The sequence below is a fragment of the Marmota monax genome, unplaced genomic scaffold (assembly GCF_021218885.2).
Source record: "Marmota monax isolate L192 unplaced genomic scaffold, Marmota_monax_Labrador192_F-V1.1 WCK01_AAM20220418_F8-fsc00056, whole genome shotgun sequence".
Taxonomy (NCBI): Eukaryota; Metazoa; Chordata; class Mammalia; order Rodentia; family Sciuridae; genus Marmota; species Marmota monax.
The window spans coordinates 5,331,036-5,354,167 of record NW_026695212.1 but is presented as its reverse complement, the minus strand read 5'-3'; the positions used below and the strand labels follow the sequence as shown (position 1 = coordinate 5,354,167).

Sequence of the window (23,132 nt, the reverse complement as noted above, 5' to 3'; positions counted from 1 at the left end):
TTCCTTGCCTGAATCTAAACAGGTGAAATCCCATGAGTAGAGATGCATTTAGCTGGACCCTTGACTCTGAGGTAGCATGGTGAATAGAAACCACCCTTTGTCAGTTCTGATTTTGTCATTGGGTAGCAGTGTGACTGGAGAAAGTTATTTGCCTTTGTGAGCCCTGTGATTCTTATCTGTAGAATTTGGAATAACATATTGGACAGGGTATTGTAAAGATCAAGTGAGGTAAAATCTAGGGGAGCTGCTTGAAAATTATGGATGGTATTAGCTTTATGATTTATGAAAGTGTGAACATAAACAGACTGGGAAGAAGGGGTGGGCGGTTGGAGAGGAGACAACAGTGAGTGAAAGAGTGTAGATGAAGGTCCCCAAAGTACTCTGGTGTTATCCCACAGTTTTGCTTCATGGTGGTCCTGATTGAAGATACTAGTTATTAAATGCAGATAATGAACCCTAGAGTGAATGGAGAAAAGGAAAGAAAGACTAGAAAGTGGGTGGCCCGATCACTGTCAGCTGTACCCATGGAAGTACCATCTATTTCCCTTCAATTAGATTGACATTGTCTAACTCTGTCCCAGAATTTCTGGTGCAGTTCCAGAAAGCCAGACAGAAGCCCATTTTCATGGCTAGCTGAGAACAGCCTGAGCACTTCTGAAGAATTTTAGCTTACTCTTTAGGGAACCTGAAAAGAGATATCCACTGGGATTGGAAGATGGGGAATTCAGAGAAGAGATCAATGGTGGGCTGGAGTGGTTGGGAGTACTTGTACCAAGAGAAGTAAAAAATCAGACTGGAGCCTGGCATGGTGGTGCATGCCCAGTGGTTCTGGAGGCTGAGGCAGGAGGATCTTGAGTTCAAAGTTGGCCTCAGCAACTTAGTGAGACCCTGTCTCAAAATAGTATATAAAAAAGGGCTGGGGATGTGCTCAGTGGTTAAGCACCCCTGGGTTTAGTCCCTGGTACAAAAAAAAAAAAAGACGGAAGATTTCCCCTTAGCAGGAACATTTCTGTTCACTTCCTTGATGTATTTGGATAAAGTCCTCCTTTGAGGTAAAAGTTGGCATAAACCATCTTCCCGTGTTTTTCTTTCTATGGGCAAGATGAACAGGTGCAGGTGCTGAAGCCGAATAAATCAGTTTTCTTTACTCACTTGCCTCCTTGCTGTCTGAGTCTCTGATGAGGAATAGAAAAGTTGTGGTTTTACTCAGATCATAATCTTGCTCAGATTGTGCTAAGAAGTTGTTAACAAGGAGCTGAAAGCAAAAAATCTTTGCCAACCAACTTCTGATTTTGTAGTCAATTGCCCTTCTCTGGCTTAGGAATATACTCGTCTCTGTGATGGGAAAAAATCTGAGCTGCCAGTCCCTAAACACATGATCTTGCTGGCATTCAGCATTCCCATGTCTATCCTTCATGCCACTTGGGATTTGAGAACTCTATCAGATATATTACAAATTTTTTTCTGGGATTATTTTAAACAATTCACCTGTAGTGGTTCCAAAAATAGAGAGTGTCAGTTGATGTTTATTGATTGAAAGATGGAAAGTTCTTCAATTAAGGCATATTGCAAAGAAAGAAACAAAAAAAATTTAGGAAGACTTGACCATAGAGGTTGAAGAGAAGGAAGAGTTATGCTAAGATTTCAAGTCAAGAACAAGACTCATGAACTCATTCAACAGATTTGGCCTATTCGTGATAAAACACGAATTCAGTTGCATAATCTCCACTTCTCGACTCTAGGTTAGTTTATACTATTTTTATGCCTTTATCCTAGTTATTCTGTATTTTGTTCATGAAGAAGCACCTGGTTAATAGCTAAAGTTTCTGTAACATTTCCCATGCTTCTGGCACTAGCCCAAGCACTTCATAGAGATTGCCAATAATTCTACAAGACAGATAGTATTATTATCTTCTTTTTGAGGAATATTTAAGTAACTCGGGTGAAGCCATCCAGTTAATAAGGGGAAGAGTCCAGATTCAGATCTATGCAGATTTATGGGTACCCATGGCCTTGATGGCTGCTTCCCAGCAACACCAAATTCCAGGTCTCATGAGAGCCACGGTACTTTCTTCTTTAATTCAAACTAAATGCTAGCTCTACCAAATGCAAAGCTCAAAGTGATCTTCTGCAGTAAACTTAAAGAAGATTCTGACTGCAGAGGATTACAAAGAAAAGAGATACAGAGTAGTGGTACTGGTTGTTGTGTTAGAAAACCTGAACTCAAATTCTAGCTTTCTCATGTTGAGACTGTGGCTTTAGGTGAATCACAAAAAAATTTCACTCTCACCAGCTGTAAAGAAGGGGTAAAAATGAATTACCTGCTTTTTTCTTCCCTTCAGAGAGTAGTTGCAAAGTCAAGAAGAAATAAAAGGTATGAATTATTTTTAAAGCAAATATTCATTTATTCCTTCAACTAAGAGACAAATGAATTAAATGCCTACTGGATGCCAGGCAATGTGCAGGGAGCTTAATAAATGGAATAGTCAAAACCATTAAATTATCTGTGCTTGTAATGAATTACAAGACACAATGGACAAGTTATTGGGACACCACAGACCCAATGGAGGGTCTCTGATGTCCCAGTAACTGCCAGGTACACAAGGAGCTGTTATAGTGAGTGAGTGAATAAAATATATTGCCCCGTTTTCTTTTATCCAGCACCCTGTGCATAGCTTTTAATCTTAATTTATTTTAGTTCTTTTGATACTGAGGATTGAATCCAGGGGCACTTTATCACTCAGCTACATCCCCAACCCCTTTCAGTTTTTATTTTGAAACCAGGATCTTGCTCAATTGCCTAGGCTGGCCTCAGCCTCCCAAGATGCTGGGATTACAGGTGTCTGCTGCTGCACTGGGATACATAGCTCTTTATCAATGATGCATTTCCTAGGTAAATTTTATCCAGGAATCTCTCATACCCAGGCACTCACAAGCTGTACATTTTAATAAATGACTCCACTTGTCTATGACTGTATTATTTATTATAACTCCTTCCTTTTCCATCCTATAAAGTATTCCAAGCATCACTTCTATCTAATACTTCTACTTTCCCCAAAAGTTATGTTAATTAACTACAAGTTGAACATCTTTTATCCAAATACCAAAAGTCTGAAATGTTCCAAAAATCAGAAACTTTTGAGTACGAACAAGATGCTACAAGTGGATAATTCCACACCTGATCCCATGTGAATGGGTTGTAGTAAAAATGCAGGTACACTAAAACGATTGTATAAAATTACCTTCAGCATATGTGTATAAGGTATATATAAAACATAAATGAATTTTGTGTTTAGAGTTGGGTCCCATCACCAAGATACCTCATTATGTATATGAAAATATTCCAAAATCTAAAATCCAAAATCCAAAACACTTCTGGACCCAAGCATTTCAGACAAGGAAGACTCAACCTGTAATATAACTATGTTTTAAATTCCAGTTTTTTAATCAGTATTTGGGTACATTCAATATTTTCTCTTCAAAGCAAGTTCACTTTGGATTAATTTTAAGACTAGTGTGACACAATTATCGTTAGCTCTTTTTATATTTTTTAAAGTGGTCAGCATAGGTCCAAGAACCCATTCTTGGTAAAATATCTCAGTAGCAACAAAATAAACACTAAACAGAAGGAAACATTATTAGCTCAGTTTATTTAGTTGAAAAACTTGGAAAAACAGAATTGCAATTCTTTTAAAGCATACTATGTTTCAGACTGGCCTCTGATTCAGAGAGTGGCTTGTTGTCCAACTAACCCAAATCTGTGATCATTTATCCTACTATAGTACACATGTGGCCTTTGAATTAGGACAGATGCAAAGAAAAGGAAAAAGAGCATTTTCTGAGGATTGACATTTGTGATGTTTCGAAACCAAATCATCTCAGAATTGGAACGATGATTATTCATAGTTTAAAAAGTTCAACAGGATGGTGACAGCGTAGGAAATGTTTAGTGTACTTGGCCCACAATTTTCTCACGAGAGGCTGAGCATCTGGAGGGACTATGCCAAGATCCATAGAGCTGTGAAGTTTTTAAAGTTGTTTTTAAATAATATGTAACTTGTGCTAAATGATGGTGAGAAAAATGAGAATTCTTAAATCTGATTAGAGGTTTAGGATAAAATATTCATTCATAAGAGTTAATTAACTGGGCTGGGGTTATGGTTCAGTGGTAGAGCGTTTGCCTAGCATGCACAAGGCACTGGGTTCAATCCTCAGCACCACATAAATGTAAAATAAGGATATTTTGTGTCCACCTAAAACTTAAGAATAAATATATTTTTAAAAAAAGTTAATTATATCTTTGAATTTCTGGTGGTCTATGTAAGATTCTTTCCACTTATTTACCAGTTAACATAAAATAATAAGTGAAAAGAGAGGCTGAGATGGACCAATGGACTTCTTCTTCTTCTTCTTCTTTTTTTTTTAGGTACCAAGGATTGAACCCAGGGATACTTCGCCCCTGAGCTACATCCCTAACCCTTTTTATTTTGAAACAGGATCTTGCTAAGTTGCTTAGGGCTTCATTAAATTGCTGAGGATGGCCTCAAACACGGTGGCCTGTACCACTTTACCTATATGGACTTTTGAAATACCTGTAGAGGGCAGACATTAAGAAGGCAATGTCAGGGGCTGGGGATGTGACTCAGTGGCACAGCGCTTGCCTGGCATGTGTGAGGCACTGGGTTTGATCCTCAGCACCACATAAAAATAAATAAATAAAAAATAAAGGTATATAAAAAAGAAGGCAATATCAAATTCTGTTTGTTTAGAGAAGTGAGGAATTTGCATAATGTGGCTTCTTTCCATCTTTAAAATTGATTCTGGTACTTGGTACTCCTAGTGAGGGTAATATACTCATTTATGTTGTGACATATTTCTATGGGTAGAGTCTCCCTTTTAAGATGAGTTACAAATACTGATTGGGAAGATCTAGACCTCAGGAAGAAGGAAAAAGTGGCCATGGTTGGCAAGTCTTGGTGGGAGTGGTAGGAGCAAGGGAAATTTAAGTTTGGAAGCTCCATCTTTAGCTTTTGTTCTTTGCTGGTAGCTCTAGCTCCTCCTGTCCACTGACTCTAAAAAGAAGCATTTGTTCTTCATGTTCTCAGGAGATGAATATCCCAATGTTTTCTTTATCCAAGATAAAGGTGAGAGAGACTAGTAGCAGGTTAACACCTTACTTCATCCAAGAAGTAACTAGGAATGAAAACTAATACAAAAAATACTAGGAAGGAAATTTTGAAACACTATCAAAGGGTATAAGAGAAGTCTTTCATATAATGAAAGATAATGTCTTATATGACATTCAAATTAAGTTTTCTGTTCAACAAAAACCTAATAGACAAAGGTAATGGATACACTATAATAAGAGAGAAGAATTTTCTATGCTTGCCATCAAAAAGGGAGTGATATCTAAAATATACAGGGAACGCTTACAAATCAACAAGAACAAAAGTCCAAAGCCCACTAGAAGAATGGACAACTAATATAAGTAGTGAAGTTATAAAAGGGAAACTCCAAGTGGCTGAAAGTGTATGAAGAAAAATGTCAATTAAAACAATGAGATAATCCTCCAAAGGTTGGCAGAGTCAAATTTGGATAAGAGTAAGTCTGGCAAAGGAAGATTTATTCACCTACGTGAGAAAATAAATTCGTACAGTCTTTGTAGAGAGCAGTCTGGCAGTAGTTAGTAAAAGTTAATACACTTGTCCTTATAGTCCAGTGGTTCTACTCTTGGGTAAATATTCCAAAAATATATATTTCACAAAAAATCATTGAAATGATGTGGATGAGGTTTCTTGGTGCTGTGATGTCTATTTACTGAGAAACCAGAGGCAATTTAGGGGGCCATCAATGGAGAAATGAATAAATAAAATGTGTGGATACACACTCTGGAATACCAGTTGGAAACAGGGGCTGCACATGGTGATGTAGACAGTTGCAAGACCATAATGCTGAGTGAAAGAGTAAGAGAACCATCCCTATAAAATCAAATACCTATACACACTAAATAATACTCCATGTTTTACAAGGTGCATGTATATTCAGAAATACGTATCAAACATATACAGAGTACAGCTGTGGCCTATGGCAGGGGTAGAGATGGTGGCGAGGGAGTGAGTGGCAGCGAGGCAAGGACACAGATGAGGACAGGCATGCACGCGCATGCGCATGCGCACACACAGAAACTTGTATGGAGCAGTGATCACTTTCATTAGACTGAGAAATGTGAATACAAACCTTTTTTATCTGAGCTAACAAAAGCCTTCCGCCTTCCTTCTTCTACAGAGATTCGTATTTTAAAGAATACATTTTCGATTGTGAATTTCACAGCATCAGCCAATGATTTGTGAAGAAGTTTTATTCACTCAGTCAACAAAAACTTATTTATCCTCCACTCTATGCCAGGCACTGATCTAGGTGCTAGGGATGGGACAGTGAACGAGGTAGCAAAAGCCAGCCTTTTGGTTGGGGATTCTTGTTAGCCCTTCCTGGTATCAGACTATTTATTTATTTATTTTTAATTTTTATTATTGGTTGTTCAAAATATCAGACTATTTAAATTGCTCCATATATCTAACATCAACCCTGGGGACCATCTATGGGGAGCTTGACAGTGGAGTGCTGGGGTGGACCTTTATCTGGGGTGGCTGTAGAAGGGACTTGAAAATTCACAAGGAGACAACTGAGAGGAGGCCTGTTGTGATCTAAAGGTTTTTAGCACACGTCTTCAGTTGTATTTTCAGGAGCAGCTGTGTTAAATTGACACTCTCTCCTGACAGCAAATACTTTTGAGACTCCTGCTATAACTGTTCAGAAATCCACAAACAGTCCCAGAGCAGATTTTCATCACTTTAGTGAGTTTTAGCCCAGCTCACAAAAACCTAAGGTCTTGGCTTTATTAATTCTATCATATTAATAAGTGATCCACTGGGGCACTTAATAAATGAGAGACATATTGCAGCATTTTAAGACTGCTGTGTAAATTGCTGGCATTTTATTTTTGTTTCATAGCTACTTATCTCTCTTTGGGAACACTAAAGAAGCTAGTAAGTAGGATCAGTTCAAATACCAACTTTGGATGTGCTGCAAAGGCAATCCCTGAATTACTTTCATGTTCCCAAAGGCAGAAAATTATATAAATTTGTAGATCTACTTATTCCTTCCATATGCTTTACCACATCTTTCATATGCATGTAGCACTGATGCGAGAGTTGGCTTTTCAAACATTAGAGACTTCTCTCAAAACATACAAATCAATGATGCAAAAATTTATTTTCCCATGGGAATAAAGTTATGTATGTTTGTTAGTTTCACAGACAAACCAACATATGCCTATTTAATCCACAAAATAGTTTGAATCTAGTGCTAATATTATTATATAGAGCTCTGGGCAAAAATGATCATAGTGCATACAATAAGAAATTGGGTAAGAAAGAATCTCCTCATTTTTTCTTGGGCTCATGAACAACCCCAAGAAAACATTTGGTACAGGTCTATATTTCTTTTTTTTTTAATTTAGAAAAAATGATTTTATTTTTAATTGGCAGGTAAATAAATATGATGTATATATATGCATATGTTGTATAACATGATATTTTGCTATGTATATACATGGTGGGATGGCTAAATAGAGCTAATTAATAATTAATATATTTATTTCCTGTGTGTGTGTGTATGTATATATATATATATATATATACATATATATGTATATATATATATGTATATATATAGTATGTGTGTGTGTGTGTGTGTGATGTGTGTGTGTTTGTATGAGTGAGAACACTTAAAATCTATGCTTTGAGGGCCAGGTTGTAGCTCAGTGGTAGAGCACTTACCTAGTACGTGTGAGGCACTGGGTTCAATCCTCAGCACCAAATAATAAATAAATTAAATAAAGGTATTATGTCCATCTACAACTAAATAAAAATCTACACTTTGAACAATTTAAAAATATACAATGTATTGTTATTAACTATAGTCACCAGGATGTACAATAGATCTTTTGAGTATATTCTTCCTTCTAAGTGAAATTTTATATCCTTTGATTAACATAGGATACAAATCTTCTGCCCCCAGGCCCTGCCAACCATCGAGTTAGAGGTTTTTAGAGTCCATGTTTAAAGTGGGATCATGTGGCTCTACTTAGTCTCATCTTCCCTTTTTGATCTTTCTCCTAAGGCCACCTTCCTAAGTGTTCAGGATCCGGTGCTGTTTTGGCCCTTCACTTTGTCACCTCTCTTAGGTGTGTGCTATCTCTAAAATGGTCAAGATTTTACAATACTTTGAATCCCCCTTTCCATTTCTTTAACACTCCTAATCTTAATTAGTTGTGAGAAGAACAATTGGATCCAACTAATTTTCATGAATTCATTCATATTCCTTCCCTTAGCAGTAGAACTTTCATTTTGATAGTGGTACTTGCTCCCTGCTCCCACTCCTTGGCAGAGTTGCCAGTCTAGTTTTTAGGTGTTATTTAGAATTCAGCAAATTTTTAATAATGTAAAATTAACATGCAATCACTTTGATTTCTCTTCTTCAGTTATTTATCTATATAAGTAAGAGTTATTCTAAGATTACTTGGAAATAGATTTTGAGACTTGCATAGATAGAATTTCAAGATGAATTACTCTCTCTATATATTTTTTATTAAGAATACATGTAAAGAAAATGATTAGATTGTTCAGTATTAGTTTTCCAAGCTTAAATTGATATTGGTCATAGGCCATGAGTAAAAAATTTTATATTTTCATCTATCAAAATTGTTTTAACCACTTTAAAATAGTACAAGAGTGAAAAAAAGGAAACACTGATTAGATTAGCTAACACTGTTATTTGAAAAACATAAGTCTAGCTTAGAATTCAGCATTTATTTTCTAAAAATGATATGAAATTATTTTAAAAATTGGAATGATATCCAAGTTGTCATTATTGCTTACTTGAATGTATCGGATATAGGATATGGGTCCTTTATTTCTGGTCACTTCTAAAAAGATAAGAATCTATGAAGCTGGTAGGAAAATGAGTCTGTAACCAAAATGCTTACTCAGTTACTATAGGAGATCAAAGAGTATTATACTAAACCTGGAATCTACAAAGCATTTTTTTTTCTTTGAAAGACATATAGGGTTTAGAAAACTTCTGGGATTCATCTGTAAAAGCCCCAATAGTGACGTTTTAGGGAAACACTCACATCTCAAGGTGGGAAGGATAGGAGGTAGCGTTTTGTGGGCTCCTATAGTGGTTAGGTAGTTCTCAGAAGACAGAGCTGGAAATTAGATAATTGCTGATGTCATACTTTTCACAATAAAAAAAAATGATGTCCAGGGGCTATAAAAGCAATAGCTTCTACCTGTTCCATCATAAGCAGAATCTCCGAAACAGGTAAGTGTTTCAGCAAGCTGATACAATTGGTCTGTTAGGTGTGATACTTCTGGACTAATTTGTTTCCCTCATGCTGTCTTTGCCTCCTCTTCGCCTCACACCAGGTTCTCCTTTCCTAGTCGCTACTCAAGTTATCAGCAATGGCTGCCCTGCAGAAATCTGTGAGCTCTTCCCTTGTGGGGACCTTGGCTGCCAGCTGCCTCCTTCTCATTGCTTTGGCAGTGCAGGGCGGAGCAGCGGTGCCCATCAATGACCACTGTGGGCTCCACAAGTCCAGCTTCCAGGGGCCGTTCATCATCAACCGCACCTTCCTACTGGCTGAGGAGGTACTCATCTCAACCTTGCTGTCTTTCTCATCCTATCTCCTTGGGACCCAAATAGTTCTTAAAGTTTCCCTTTTTTAGTATTTCTTTCTTTCTTTCTTTTAATTTCTCTTCCCCTCATATTTTTATTGGAGCATTATGATTATGCACAATAGTGGGATTCATGGTTACATATATTCAGGCATACACCCAATATGACCACGTCATTATTCCACATTGTTCTGAACATTTTATTTGAGCATTTCTGAGATCTTTAGGAATTCATCATTTATCCCTACAGATAACCTTGTATGTCTCTTTGGAGACTATTTGAAGATTTAATTTTTACCAGAACTCCTTCCTTCCATTTTGGCCTTAGGATACATACTTTGAGTTTTATCCAAGGAGGAGTTGCTTTGTAGCCCATCTGATTATTAAGTTTTTCCTTTACTCCTTTGTGCATTATTCAAAGCTCATGTATACATCTATCTTCAGTTTTTATATATGCTCTGGGGATAGGGCAAGGTGTACATCTCCACTTACAGACCTTTTTTGTATATCTTCCATGTCCCGACACTCAGTCTTTCTTCTCTTCCAGGCCAGCTTTGCAGATAACAACACAGACGTCCGTCTCATTGATGACAGACTCTACCAAGGAGTCAGTGTAAGTTATGGTTATGATGAGCAGAGTCTGGGGCCCATTGGTGGTTAGCTGGTGGATGGGTCTTCTGGTTGCCTCCTCACATGATCCTTACTGTGTCTTTTCCACCTGCAGATGAAAGAGCGCTGCTATGTGATGAAGCAAGTGCTGAACTTCACCCTGGAAGAAGTGCTGCTCCCCAACTCAGACAGAGCCCTCCCCTACCTTCAAGACGTGGTGTCCTTCCTGGAAGGTCTCAACAACAATCTCAGACTCTGTGTAAGTCCCTGCCTCAGCTTACCTCCACCTACTCCTGGCCACCTCCTTCCCTCCTTCTACCACTGAGAGCCTGCTCCCCACCAGCCCTCTCTCCTTCCTGATCCCTGGGCTTAACTGCCTCGGCACCATGGTCATCAGGAATCATTTGGAATTGCAGAGGGTTAGCTTTTGCTTTAATTGAGTCACATTTTTAGTTTATAGTGATGCTTGGAATCTGGTAGTAAAGTGTATAGAAGCCTCATTTGTTTTTCTGTGGAAAGAAAACAACTCAGATTATATGTGGTGAGAAAGATGTTGGGAGGTGGAAGAAAAACACCTATATGTGGAAATAGATCCACTGAGTACAAGTTACTAGATGGAGGGAATGGGAAGAGAGAAAGTGGGAAGAGAAAGAGGGACCTGGGAAGCCTTAATGGTGGTGGGTAAGCAAGGGCTGCTCCCTTCTTGATATCATGACAAAATCAGAAGTGTGAGAACTTGATGCAAATTTAAAACTATGAGACATGTTGGAGAGGAGTGGGCAGAGCGAAAGGTATCTGCTGTTAAGTGAGGAGTTCCTACTGTTCACATAAGATGTTTCATATGTTGTTCTGAGCACACAGTTTTGATGAGGTGTAGTTAAAGTTTGATTCCTGTCAGAATTGGCATAAACCACTCCATTTTTTCCACAAACTTGAACCCCCAAAGGATTTCCTGACAATGAAAAGAGGTCCTCTGTAAGGGAAGTGTCTGGATTTTGGTGTCCAAGACAATTCAAGAGCTCATAAAATCTAGGTCACTGGTGAAATCTAGGTCATTGTGGGTAAAATTACCCAGAGCTTCCATTCCAGGTGAATTAATTGTCACATGGCTTGGAAGGGCATTGAGGTTCGTAAAGCTTCCGCAAAACAAAGATAAAATATTTACTCTTGGTTTCATTTTGTAGCATATCAAGGGTGACGACCGGCATATCCAGAAGAATGTGCAAAACCTGAAGGACACAGTGGAAAAGGTATTATTGATAAATATTCATATTAAGTCATTTAATAGGAGAGATAAATGTTGTTTTTCTTCTTTCCCTCCTTGTGATATTTTACTCGATATTCCTATGATCGAGTTGATAACTTAGGTGCATGAGTATATAGATACATGTCTGCATCTATAAATCAATTTCCAAATTTTTCAAATCATGAAGCTTATCAGGGAAGCAAATTATGAAACCAATCAGGGAACTTAGGTCAGATAGTCTTATGGCCAGTAGCAGAACCAAGTTGGAATGCAGGTATCCTTATTCTGCTCTCAGGTCAGCACCTATTCAGCAGCCATAGGTACTAGTTTTAGTATTATTCTGTTAGAGTCCTATTGACTCACAATATGAAGGATTGCTTTCTGTAACCCAGAAAAGTGTCAAAATTTATTTGAAGTGATTTTTGTAAGCCATTGATTTGATGCTGTGACACTTGGGAAAAAATCAACCTAGAACAATAACAAAATTACATCTAGGATGGAGTTCAGGGATCATTGATAATTATGTTTAATTATCATAATACTGTGTCCAATCACTGTTGATGGTTTCAAATAGAGTGAGAATATTAGTCATGGATCTATTATAATGAAATGGAAGTGTTCATTTCCTTAACAAACCCCTATTAAGTATCTATCTACTGTGAGTTAGTGTATATTTCTATGGTAAATAATTATGTGGCCTATTTGAGGAACAATAGTGGAAGGCTCAGACTAGCAAATATGACTCAGCCCCAAACCAGAGGAATGATTGGTGGCAGTGAAAGTGAATGCTTTTTGCAAGCAGGTGTACCTGAATACTCAGACACAGGAAGGCTCTAGTTGATGAAATTTTCAGTAACTCACTTAGCCTCAATTCCCCCCTTTTCTATCATAATTATTTTTTAGAAGAAATTTCTTCCTAAGCATAATTTATCAAGCATGACTGTTTGCATTCCTTTGATTACTGAAAGCTTTGTAGTTTTTCGCTGTGAAGCTGGAATCTCTTGTTATAGAGCTGTTACCTAGACTTGTAGGGCTGAATGTTAGCATGCCACAGAGAACACATGCTTTGTGATTCTCATTTTTAAAACCCCTGATGTCAGATTGCTTTGTGGTCTTTAGAAAAGTGAGGTGTGTGTGAGAGAGAAATCACGTGGGAGGTGAGATCTGTATAAGAAAACAAAGGATTTTTTGAAATCCTTTAATCCATGTGGGGAGAACCAACTTTCATTTTTACAATGGGTTGCCATGTGAAAAAGTGATGATGCTTTTTTTCTCCCTGTAGCTTCAGAAAGCACATAGGCAAGAGAGAAAATGTTATTCAGAGAGAGTTCAACAGGAGGAAAAACTGATCAGAGCTATCTGAAATGGGAGGGCAGTCGTGAGTGGAGGGGAAAGCAGAGAGCAGACCATGATAGCACAAAGGGCAGACAGCAGGTCAAGATAAGCCACGAAATTCTTAATGGTCTTGGTTGGGAGTCTTTGAGATATAAAAAAGTATTATGTCAAACAAAATATGGAAAACTAGCAGGGGGTAAGAAATCAGGAAGATAAAGGAGAACAAAGTATAGAAGACCATGATGACAAGATTTTTCTTCAAATAATCTGGAACAAATTTAAATTTCAGAGGAGGAGGCTTTGGACTTGAACTTGGATTTTCTTTCCCATTGAGTTTGAAAGCCTCATCTGTCTTCTACTTGAAATGATGTTAACATCTATATATCTGGCTTTTTATTTATTAAGGCAATTGGAAATAATATAATTGATATTTTCCCCACGTAAATGAAAATCTGTTTTTTTCCAAAAAGATATTTTTTAAAGATGGACACAATATCTTTACTTTATTTATATTATTTATTTTTATGTGGTGTTGAGGATCGAACTCAGTGCCTCACATGTGCTGAATTATGACCCCTTTTGTCAAGAAGAGGGAACAGAAAGCCCAAGTGCTTGTTGGTACACATGTGGTTTTGATTTGAGGCTGTTTGAGCTGAGTTGTAACTGATTGCTCACAGAGAGTTGGAGGCCATGTGGCAGGCAGGTCAAGCCATGATGGACAGAACTCGGGTTCCTAGATCCCACTGTGGCTTCAATGTGCTTAGTCTGGTTAGGAGCCATACAGCCCTCTGCCCAGCATTCCCTGACCCTCATTAGCATTTTATTTTATTTATTTTTAATTGACAAATAATTGTTGTGTAACTTATGAGTTACAATGTGATATTTTGATCTACCTGTATATTGTAAAAGATTCAATCAAACTAATTACCATATCCATCAATAGTTTCATTAGGGGGACATGAATGAGATGGTTAGCTATTGGTGCCTTCTCAGTTCAGATAGCCATCATTTTAAGGTCTTTGGCAAATCATATTATACTCAGGCTAAAAGGTTAATATTATCATTTTCAAAAGGCTAAATCCTGGTTTCTGTTTCTAGCAATCTAATCACTCTATATCCCTTTAACTAGTTCCTCTTTAGGAAACATGGCAAAAATGCTTAAATACATTTGTGTTCTTATTTTCACAGCTTGGAGAGAGCGGAGTGATCAAAGTAATTGGAGAACTGAATTTGCTATTTTTCTATTTGAAAAATGCCTGCGTCTGATGGAGTAAAATTTGAAAATGAATAGCTTGCCTGCTAAAAATAACAATAAGATTTCTAAAGGAACTTTTTTACTAAAAGGAAAATGGGAAGCCAAATTCTACCATTGTTGGTGAATTCCACATGAAACCCTACTTAGCTCAAAAGAAATATCAACCATTTTTTTTTGTCAGAAGACCAGAGGTAGACCTTGCACGCATACAGATTTATTTGATAACATTTTGTTATAACTGGTGTTTTATACAAGAGAAAAAAAATTTAATTAATTGTCTATTTCCAAAAAAAGATTTCTTCTCATTCCTTTAGAAAAAATTCTAAATAATTGCATTTCCATAATCAATACTTTATATTTATAAATTTATTTATTATTATAAGAATGCATTTTATTTATGCCATTTTATTAATATGGATTTATTTATAGAAACTTTATTTGAAATGTTACTGAGTATATAAGGCTAATATTCATATTTATGACAGTAATTATGGAGCTATAATATGTTTGACTTCAATAAACACATGGGTATTATAAGTATTGTGGCTTTGTGATTTTTCTCTTTTAATACCACCAATATCATCATGATCTCCATCATCTGATTATTCTCATGACTTTATCCTTGACTCAAATAATGACCAATATTATACTGCTAAAATTTGGATCTGGAGTGTCTCTGAAAGACCACTGTATTAAAGACTTAGTCCCAGGAGAGTGCTATTGGGAGGTGGTAGAATCTTTACAAGGTAGGGTCCAATGAAAGATCTTCACTGGGGGTGTGCCCTTGATAGGGAGAGTGGGGCTGTGTGCTCCCCACTATAATGTTGCCTTGCCGCAGGCCCAAATGCAATAGGGCCAATTGACAGAGCACATGGTCTGACACCTCCAAAACTGTGAGCCTTTTCTGTTTATGAGTTAATGATCTCAGGTATTTGTTATAGTGATAAAAGCTGGCTGATATGTATCTCCATTTTACACATGAGAAAACCGAATGAGGGACATGTTAAGAGATACATTATAACTATAATAGTTGACCTTTATTGAGGCAGGTTTATCTGATTTTAAGGCCTATGTAGATTTATTTTGTTGATTCAGCATGTCATTCTGAAAGTAAAAGGTAAGACACCGAAAAAGAACTCATCTGTGTCATTAGCAGTTTGTGGATAGAATAAAGGAGTGATGTGGCTGGGGAGAAATACATGCAGCCTCTCTTGTGGTAGAGGACCTGGTTTATTTCTAGGTCAAGCCCATTAGGGAGGGTATTCTTCAGTCTTCCTGTAAACAGGCAATAAGAAAATGGGGACTATGTTGGGGCGCCTTTCTTACTAGTGAAGTTTAGTACTGCTAGAGAATTCTCATAGAGGAAGATAAGCAGAATAAAACACACACAGAGGGAAAGCCGTACATCTTCACAATCTGTACAATGGTACAGAGCAAAGGCAAAGATAAAGGTTGGACTAGATCTATCTAGAAGAATGGAGAAATGGCACCGTCATTGAAGAGCCATTCCCTGTTAATAGGTCTTTTCATAGAAGGTTAAGGTCAGTAGTCAGAAGAGGTCAGTGGACAGCTGTCTAAAGAGCTTTCTTCTCCCCCCCCCGCAAAAAAAAATCAGAATTTGTGAAATTATTCTACATATCATTCATGAGTGGCTTGCCAAGTTTCTGCAGATTAGGTCAAACCTGGTGGTGAGAAGTAAGCATGCAGGTGAACAGAAAGCTGACTTGTGGATAAAATGGAGTTAATGCTTCTGGGTTTGGGCTCCAAATGTTGAGTGATAGATAACAATGTGGAATACCTTTGGGGTTGATAAAATTATCATGATTTCTGGGATAAACTGATATTTAGAACTTTTTCCTCTCCCCTTGCGAAGAGGCCTAGCGCAACAATGTTTTGAGCAAAATTTGATATTGTATTTTTTTTCCAAGCCAATCTTCTAGAAAATGAGCCAGGATTGAAAGAATATTCCTAAAATTGGAAGGTTTTTTTCTACAAGACTTGAAGAACCTTTCTATGCTAGAGTCAACCTTGGCTTCTCCTTCCAGCCTTGCCACATTGTATGTGTTAGAAATCCCTTCTGCTCTAACTCCAAAATAAAGGTTGAATTTTCTCATTCTCTCAATGGCTAAATCCTCCCTAAGTCACTGTTATCTCTCTGCTGCATTATCCTAATAGCTTCTAAATATCCTCCTACTGTTTATTTTCAATCCAATAGTACAAGTAAACTTTAAAAACGCAAAAAAAGTTTAGACTGGGCACTTCCTGACTTCCCCAAATAGCTTACCATCATGCCAAGAATGAAATCCAGTGCACTCATCATGTCCCCACCTCCTCCCCAACCTCAAGGTCTACCATCCTTACCCCTGCCTACAATGCTCCAATCACACAGCCTCCTTCCTGGTCCTGCCACACATCAGTCTCGCTCCTGCCCAGGAGTTTCACACACATCTGCTGGTTCTATGCCCAAACAACCTTCCCTCAAGTATTTCACAATCATTCCCTCCCTTCTTTCAGGGTTCTCCAAGTGCTACTTCGTCAGAAAGACCTATCCTGACAACCTTATCAAAAATTCCCTCCTCACCACCTTCACTTCCTCATCATCCCACTTCATCTTTCTTTAGTTTATTTACTACACATAAACAAAATTATTTATCCACTTTGGCCATCCACTTAATTTTCATTGTGTCCTTATTGAATGCTAACTTTGTGCTATGGGATATGGTGATGAATACCAGATGGACAAAGCCCCTGTCCTCATGGAAATTGTATTCAAATGCAAATACAACAGAAGACATGAAATATAATACATGCCCTGAAGAGTGCTAGGAGAAAACACAAGGGCATGGGGGATACAACCTGGAGATTACTTTAGACAGGGAGACCAGGAAGGGCCTCTTGGAGGGACAGACGCCTGAATGCAGGAATGAGCCACGTGACTGGGGACATAGCAAGACATAGGCATTGAGTTGGGGCAAGTCTGGGGTGTCCAGGAAATAGCAAGAAAGTTGAGACTGGAGCTGGATGGCTGGGGACAAAGCTGAAGATGTGACCAGAGAGCTGCTGGGGACCAGGTGTGTAGGGCTTTGTGGGCGAGGGCAAGGCTTTAGATTTTGTTCTAAGGCTGATGAGAAGCCACTGAAGGGATTTCACCATGGGAAAATCCTGATATGACTCATGTTCTATCAAGATCACTCTGGCTGCTGGTAGAGGGTGAATATAGGAGGGAAAAGAACCAAAGAACAGAAGCCAGACCAGGGTAAGAGCCCTGGAAACAGGTATGGATTATATTGGAATAGATGGGAATTGGGGCCAAACAAAACTGATGTGTGATCATTACTCCAATACTTGGCATAGACTGCCTGATAAATCAGAGTTATTTGTGGATCATATTCATTATCAGGAAATTAGTTTTCCTTCTGGTTCCTCACTTATACCATATTACTTATTAGCATACAGTGCTTTATATGGAAGTTGAAGTAAAGATAGGTGATTTTGTTCTGAAAAGTGGTTAAGATTTTAGTACTGTAGTGAGTACACTTAAATGAGAATGAAGTTACCAAGGATTGAAGGCTAAGGTCTTATTGTTCTTGAGGCCACCATAGCCACTGTGAATTTATCTTTAAAATTTACTTTCAAAGAATGTTCATCACTGGAAAACAAGATGGAGAAGGTTGAAATGAATGGTCCTGCTCACCAAGGGGAAATTGTATTGCTGTTGTACCACGAGGGCTAGGTGGACCATAGGGACTCACTGCATTGTCTTGTAATAACGTCTTGCCCAACAGTCTTGTTAATGGAGAATTGCATTTGCTCCAGAGGCAGAATCATCAAGCACTCCATTTCTACAAGAATGAGGATTTAAATCCATGTGAAGAGTCCTCTCCAACTGCGGTGCTAGGTAAAGGGTGGAGGAGGAAGGAGTTTGTACTAAGTCTTGTGAACAGTTATAAAAGTGGAAACTGTAGTACATATACTTTCTATTAATTAATTGTCCTTTCTTCTCTCCCCCACTCCTTAAATGAAGAATATTTGTGGTTGCCTAATATTTTAGATTTCAGGTGAGAATATGATTATGTTGATATCATTTTATAATGATATGGTGGCTGATAAAATCCTATGTGTTTCCTGTGTTGGGGACATACATTTTATTTTCACCCGGAAAAAGTTAAGACTGAGTGCTGATGACCAAAGAGATGGATTGTTCCCATCTGGCCCTCCACTTTCATACTCTCTCCTCCCCAGTCGGCTTTGTGCCCAGAGACTGGAATATAGATTGCCTTACATGCAGGCTTGCTCTTTCTCTCTGGCTTTTTTTTGTATTTGGTCAATGGGAGAAGTTAGGAAATTGAAGAGTGGGAGGAGAATAAGGTCAGGGTATTTATTCCTCGGAGCCCTCCTGCTGGGTTGCCATTCAGGTTAGCTGTACATTTTTCTGAAAAACCAAGGATCCTTGTAGCTAGCCTTTCTTCAGTAGTTCTCTGTCTCTCTTTTTTTTGGGGGGGGTTCTGGAAACTGCTCTCAACTTGGGTCCCAATTGTTTGCCCAATGGCATTGCACTATTTCTTGTTGTACTATTCCTTCTACATCTTGAAAAAAAATCAGCTCCTTATTAAACTCTTCTTTGAGTGTGCAAATGTCTTCTACTGGGACTCTGACCTATATATCTTCTTCTCCCTTCCATTCTTCCACCTATTTCCCCACCCCCAGCATTAGGGGATCTGGATAAGATTATTTATAGACAAAAACTAAAGCCTGATTCTGATATACCTGAGTTTTAGTAAATATTTGGTCCTGTAATAAAACAAATGTGAAACAAGAACAATTTGGTTTTTAAGATGAAAGTGCATCATTTAATAATGTTCCTCCCATTTGTCCAACAGTTTCCTTCACAAGGATATAGAGGGGTTTAGGTCAATGTGCACCACTACTTAAATGAATCTAAAAAAATCTTCTTCCCCTGGCCACAGGAGTGCTCTTGCACCTTTCTGTGGTCACACTTCCCTTCCTGCTGCTCCCTTGGGCACACTCGGGCGTCTTTGTTGAAGTGGGGTTATGCCAGCTAGAGGATAGCAGAGTTATTGCCCTGAATAATTCTGACCCCTTCAATCTTGCCTTTTGGCTTTTTCTTCTATGTGGCTTTCCTTTTCCTTTTTCCTGTTACAGCTGCTAAAGTTATTCAGGGTGACTGTGTCTGCCTCTAGTAACAACAGTCCTTCCTTATTCCTATGGAGTTTAACCATTTGGGTCATTTTCTGCATCCTGCATCTTATTTTAACATTGGGTGTGCAGTTTAACCTCAGTACCTCTAAGAAATTGACCAGTTGTGCCCTGACTGGTAGGTGCTGTTTCTCTTAGAGGTCCATGAGCTGTGAAATGCCTTTTTGAGTTTTTCATCTGTGACATTTTCATCCTGCCACTGCTGAAGATGCTATTTTTAGGTACAATGAGAGCCCAGGAATTTAATAAATTTTATGTTGTTGCTTGTCACAATGATGCTCTTAGAAATTACAATTGAATTTTGTTCAGTAACCCACTATTTAGATCATAGACTGTACATGATCCTGTGCTTGGGGCTATGAACAAGTATGTTTAGGTTCTCTCTGGATACTGTCTTCAAGGAGCCTGAACTCTTGTCAGGAGAGAAGCACACAACTGCATAGTTCACACATTCGGCGAAATATGCTACAGCAGAGGCACCAAGAGATGAGAGTTGTCATTGGCATCAAAGTTGCATTTGAGCTGATTTTTGGAAGGATGGGAAAGATTTTAAGGGTTCAAATATCTTCTCTGTGAAATGTCCTCCTTTCCTTCCCTTTTGCCACCTAGGCATAGTTAATCCTCAGAATTCTTATAGCACATTTTGAATCTTCACATTTGTCACATTGTAGTTTAATGATTTGTTATATCCTTATCTTGAGAGTTCTTCAAGGACACAAACAGTTTTCACATTTGTGTTCCTGGGGACTAAAAATGCCTGGCACTATCAGCAAATACTTGGGAGGATGAAGACAGGTTTGAGCAGCCATTTTGGATAAATAAAGGGTTCCAGATAAGAAATGGGGCAGAGTGCTCAGGGGAAGACCAGAGGTCCAGTGTGCTGAAGCACAGGTTATATGAGCTGATGCAGGGGGACGTGGTCAGAAACGGGTAGCATCAATTCTACACAACTTTCTATTTCTAGTCTCTGGAGTTCAGTTGATGGGACCTAATGAAAAGTGGGCTCAGTTAGTGAACTCAGAAGTTGGGCTGACACCTCACCTTCCTCTCTAACTCATCACAGGTTAATGACAGCATGGCATTAACACTCTGAGCTTGCCCTTGTGTTTGGCCAGCTAACACCCACAAATCCTTTCCTTCATCAAATGCCTCCTAAGAGTAATGGGAAAGCTAATGTTGCTGGAGGAGTGGAGTGAAATATAATCAAAAGGCTAAATACAAAGCAGTTATATGGTTTCTGACCTAGCCAGACCAGAGACGTTACTTCAAGAGGACTATTAAAACTGTTCAGGACCCATCCACTATCTTCTTCCCCTTTGTTGATAACCACTGTTATGATAAGCTTTCTGGGAGGCCCCTGCTCTGAAGCGAGGTGACATCATCCTGAGCTTTCTTCCTGAGCTTTCCATGTTTTCATCTTCAGAGATGGTTCCACTGTACTGGGGCTTGTCCCCGGAGTGCCTAAGGTCTGATCTTCACTGCCTTTCATGATCTTTAAGCTGGTATTTTTTTTTTTTTATTTTGTCATTAAAGCAAGGAGAATGAGACTTATCTTCATGGAAGGATTAAATCACTTTATCTTGTCTGGAAGTGGAATTTTGTAAATTGAATCTTAATAATATTCAGAAAAGAGAAATAAGGCGCAGGACTACCCCCCCCCCCCCCCGCCCCACCTCCTGCAAGCCCTTTCCCTTCTCTTCAAGTGTGGAGCCCAGGAAAAGGCCTGTTTTCCCTGTCACAAAAGTGGACCTGCCGCAGGTGGACTTCCCTTTACATCTATTTGGCCAGAAATGGCTCATACTTTCATGACAACAATGCCGTAGATTAAGAATGGGAAAACTTTTTTATAAAGGGTAAAATAGCAGGGGCCATATATGGTCTCTGTTGTGTATTTCTTCTTTTTCCTGCTCCTCTTTCATCTTGTACATCTCCTCTTCCCCTTCCCTCCCCTCCCCCATCTCCTTCCCAACCCTTAATAAGTATAAAATCCTTCTTAACTCATGAACCTTGTGAAAACAAAGTTTGGCTAGAATTGGGTCATTGTTTGCTGATTTCTGGCTTGGATCATTCACAATTAATTTTTTTGGAACTAGGCCTTAGAAAATAGCAAATCAGTAGAAGACAAGAAATAATTAAAATCAGAGCCAAAATTAATAAAATTGAGATTAAAAAAAAAAAGACATACAAGATCAATGCAACAAAGAGTTGGTTCTCTGAAAAGACAAATGAGATCGATAAACCCTTAGCTAAACTAGCCAAGAGAGAAGACCCAAATAAACAAAATTAGAAATGAAAAAGGAGCTATCACTGTCATATCAGGTGAGACGGGCAGCGACCAAAGGAGGCAGATTTAAAAAAGCCTCCAAATGAGGCTTTATTGAGATATCACTCCTGGGCGGAACTCAATCAGACTGACAAAGTAGACAGGAGAAGGGTCTCAGGAAAAACCGCGGGAGCTCGACTGGACTGGACTTTTACTAGGCTTACAACAGGAAAAGGTGTTTTTAGGGTCCCTTGTCCCATTGGAGTTGGTCAGGGGAGTTGGCTGAACTCCAGGATTGGCCAGGGGGTCCTGCTGATTGACAGGCATTAGTCAGGAGATCTCGCTGATTGACAGGTGTTTCCTACAGTGCCAGATTGATGTTCCTTTTCCCCGAGGGCTGCTTTGTCCTAAGTTGCCACCACCTACCTAACAATCACTATAGACATTTTTGAAATCAAGAGGATGATTACAAACTAATTTGAAAATTTATACTCCAATGTGGGAGGCCGACATAGCATGTGACCAGCGTTTGCTTCCCCTCCTGGTCGGCTGAGGCACTTTCCGTCACCCCGTGATCTGGTTGCTTAAGTAACCAAAGATGTTAGCCCCATCTTGAGGGTGGAGAAAACGCAAATATGTCTTCATGCATGGGCGTGCCTTCCCACATCCCCAGGGACCAAGCTACCCTCACCCGTTCCTTTGTGATATTACCCCCTAGGCCTGTTTGGGATAGAATGTTCCATGGAAATACCCTTTGTGTGTCCTCTTCTCTTGCTCTGCCTTTAGGTGTGACCTTCCTAGATGTCAGTCAAGCTGCTGACAGCAGACCTCGTGAAGCTAGACTCAGCCCCTTGAAACCTGACCCCTTGCCTCACTTGAATGGCTTTTCCTTAATAAAAGGGAATCTTAATGATACTCAGAAAAGAGAAATAAGGTGCAGGACCCCCCACCCCCTCCAAGCCCATTCAGCACGTGCTTTCTCTCTCTCTCTTTTCTGCGGACCCTTAAGGTCAGAGGAGCCGTCACATCACCACCAAAGAAAAAGGTATCTCTGTCTCTTATGTAGTTATTTCGTGGAGCCCAGTTATTTTAGTTCCCCTGAAGTGATCCCTAAGTGTTTTAGACATATGCAACACAGCAGGTGGCGTCCCTGGGTGGGCAGGTTTGAGTGTTTAAGTTGCTGGGGACGGGACACTTCAATAAACTGGAAAATCTAGGAGCCATTAACAACTTTCTAGACATATACAACCTGTCCAAATTGAACTAAGAATCTACCAAAAACCTAAACAGACCAATCTCAAGTAATGAAATAACAATTAGGGGCTGGGGATGTGGCTCAAGCAGTAACACACTCGCATGGCATGCGCGGGGCGCTGGGTTCGATCCTCAGCACCACATAAAAATAAAATAAAGATGTTTTGTCCACCGAAAACTGAAAAAAAGAAATAGCAATTAAAAAGCTTCACAAAA

General features: G+C 38.9%; 1 protein-coding gene across 1 annotated transcript; it reads left to right on the top strand.

Moving 5' to 3' along the window:
* Nucleotides 1-9,524: 9,524 nt before the first annotated feature.
* Il22 (interleukin 22) lies at nucleotides 9,525-14,380 on the top strand. The gene is made up of 5 exons (XM_046430598.2): nucleotides 9,525-9,710; nucleotides 10,285-10,350; nucleotides 10,462-10,605; nucleotides 11,531-11,596; nucleotides 14,116-14,380. The coding sequence occupies exons 1-5, from the start codon at nucleotides 9,525-9,527 to the stop codon at nucleotides 14,191-14,193; spliced, it is 540 nt and encodes a 179-aa protein (XP_046286554.1). The 3' UTR covers nucleotides 14,194-14,380.
* The last annotated feature ends 8,752 nt before the right edge of the window (nucleotides 14,381-23,132 follow it).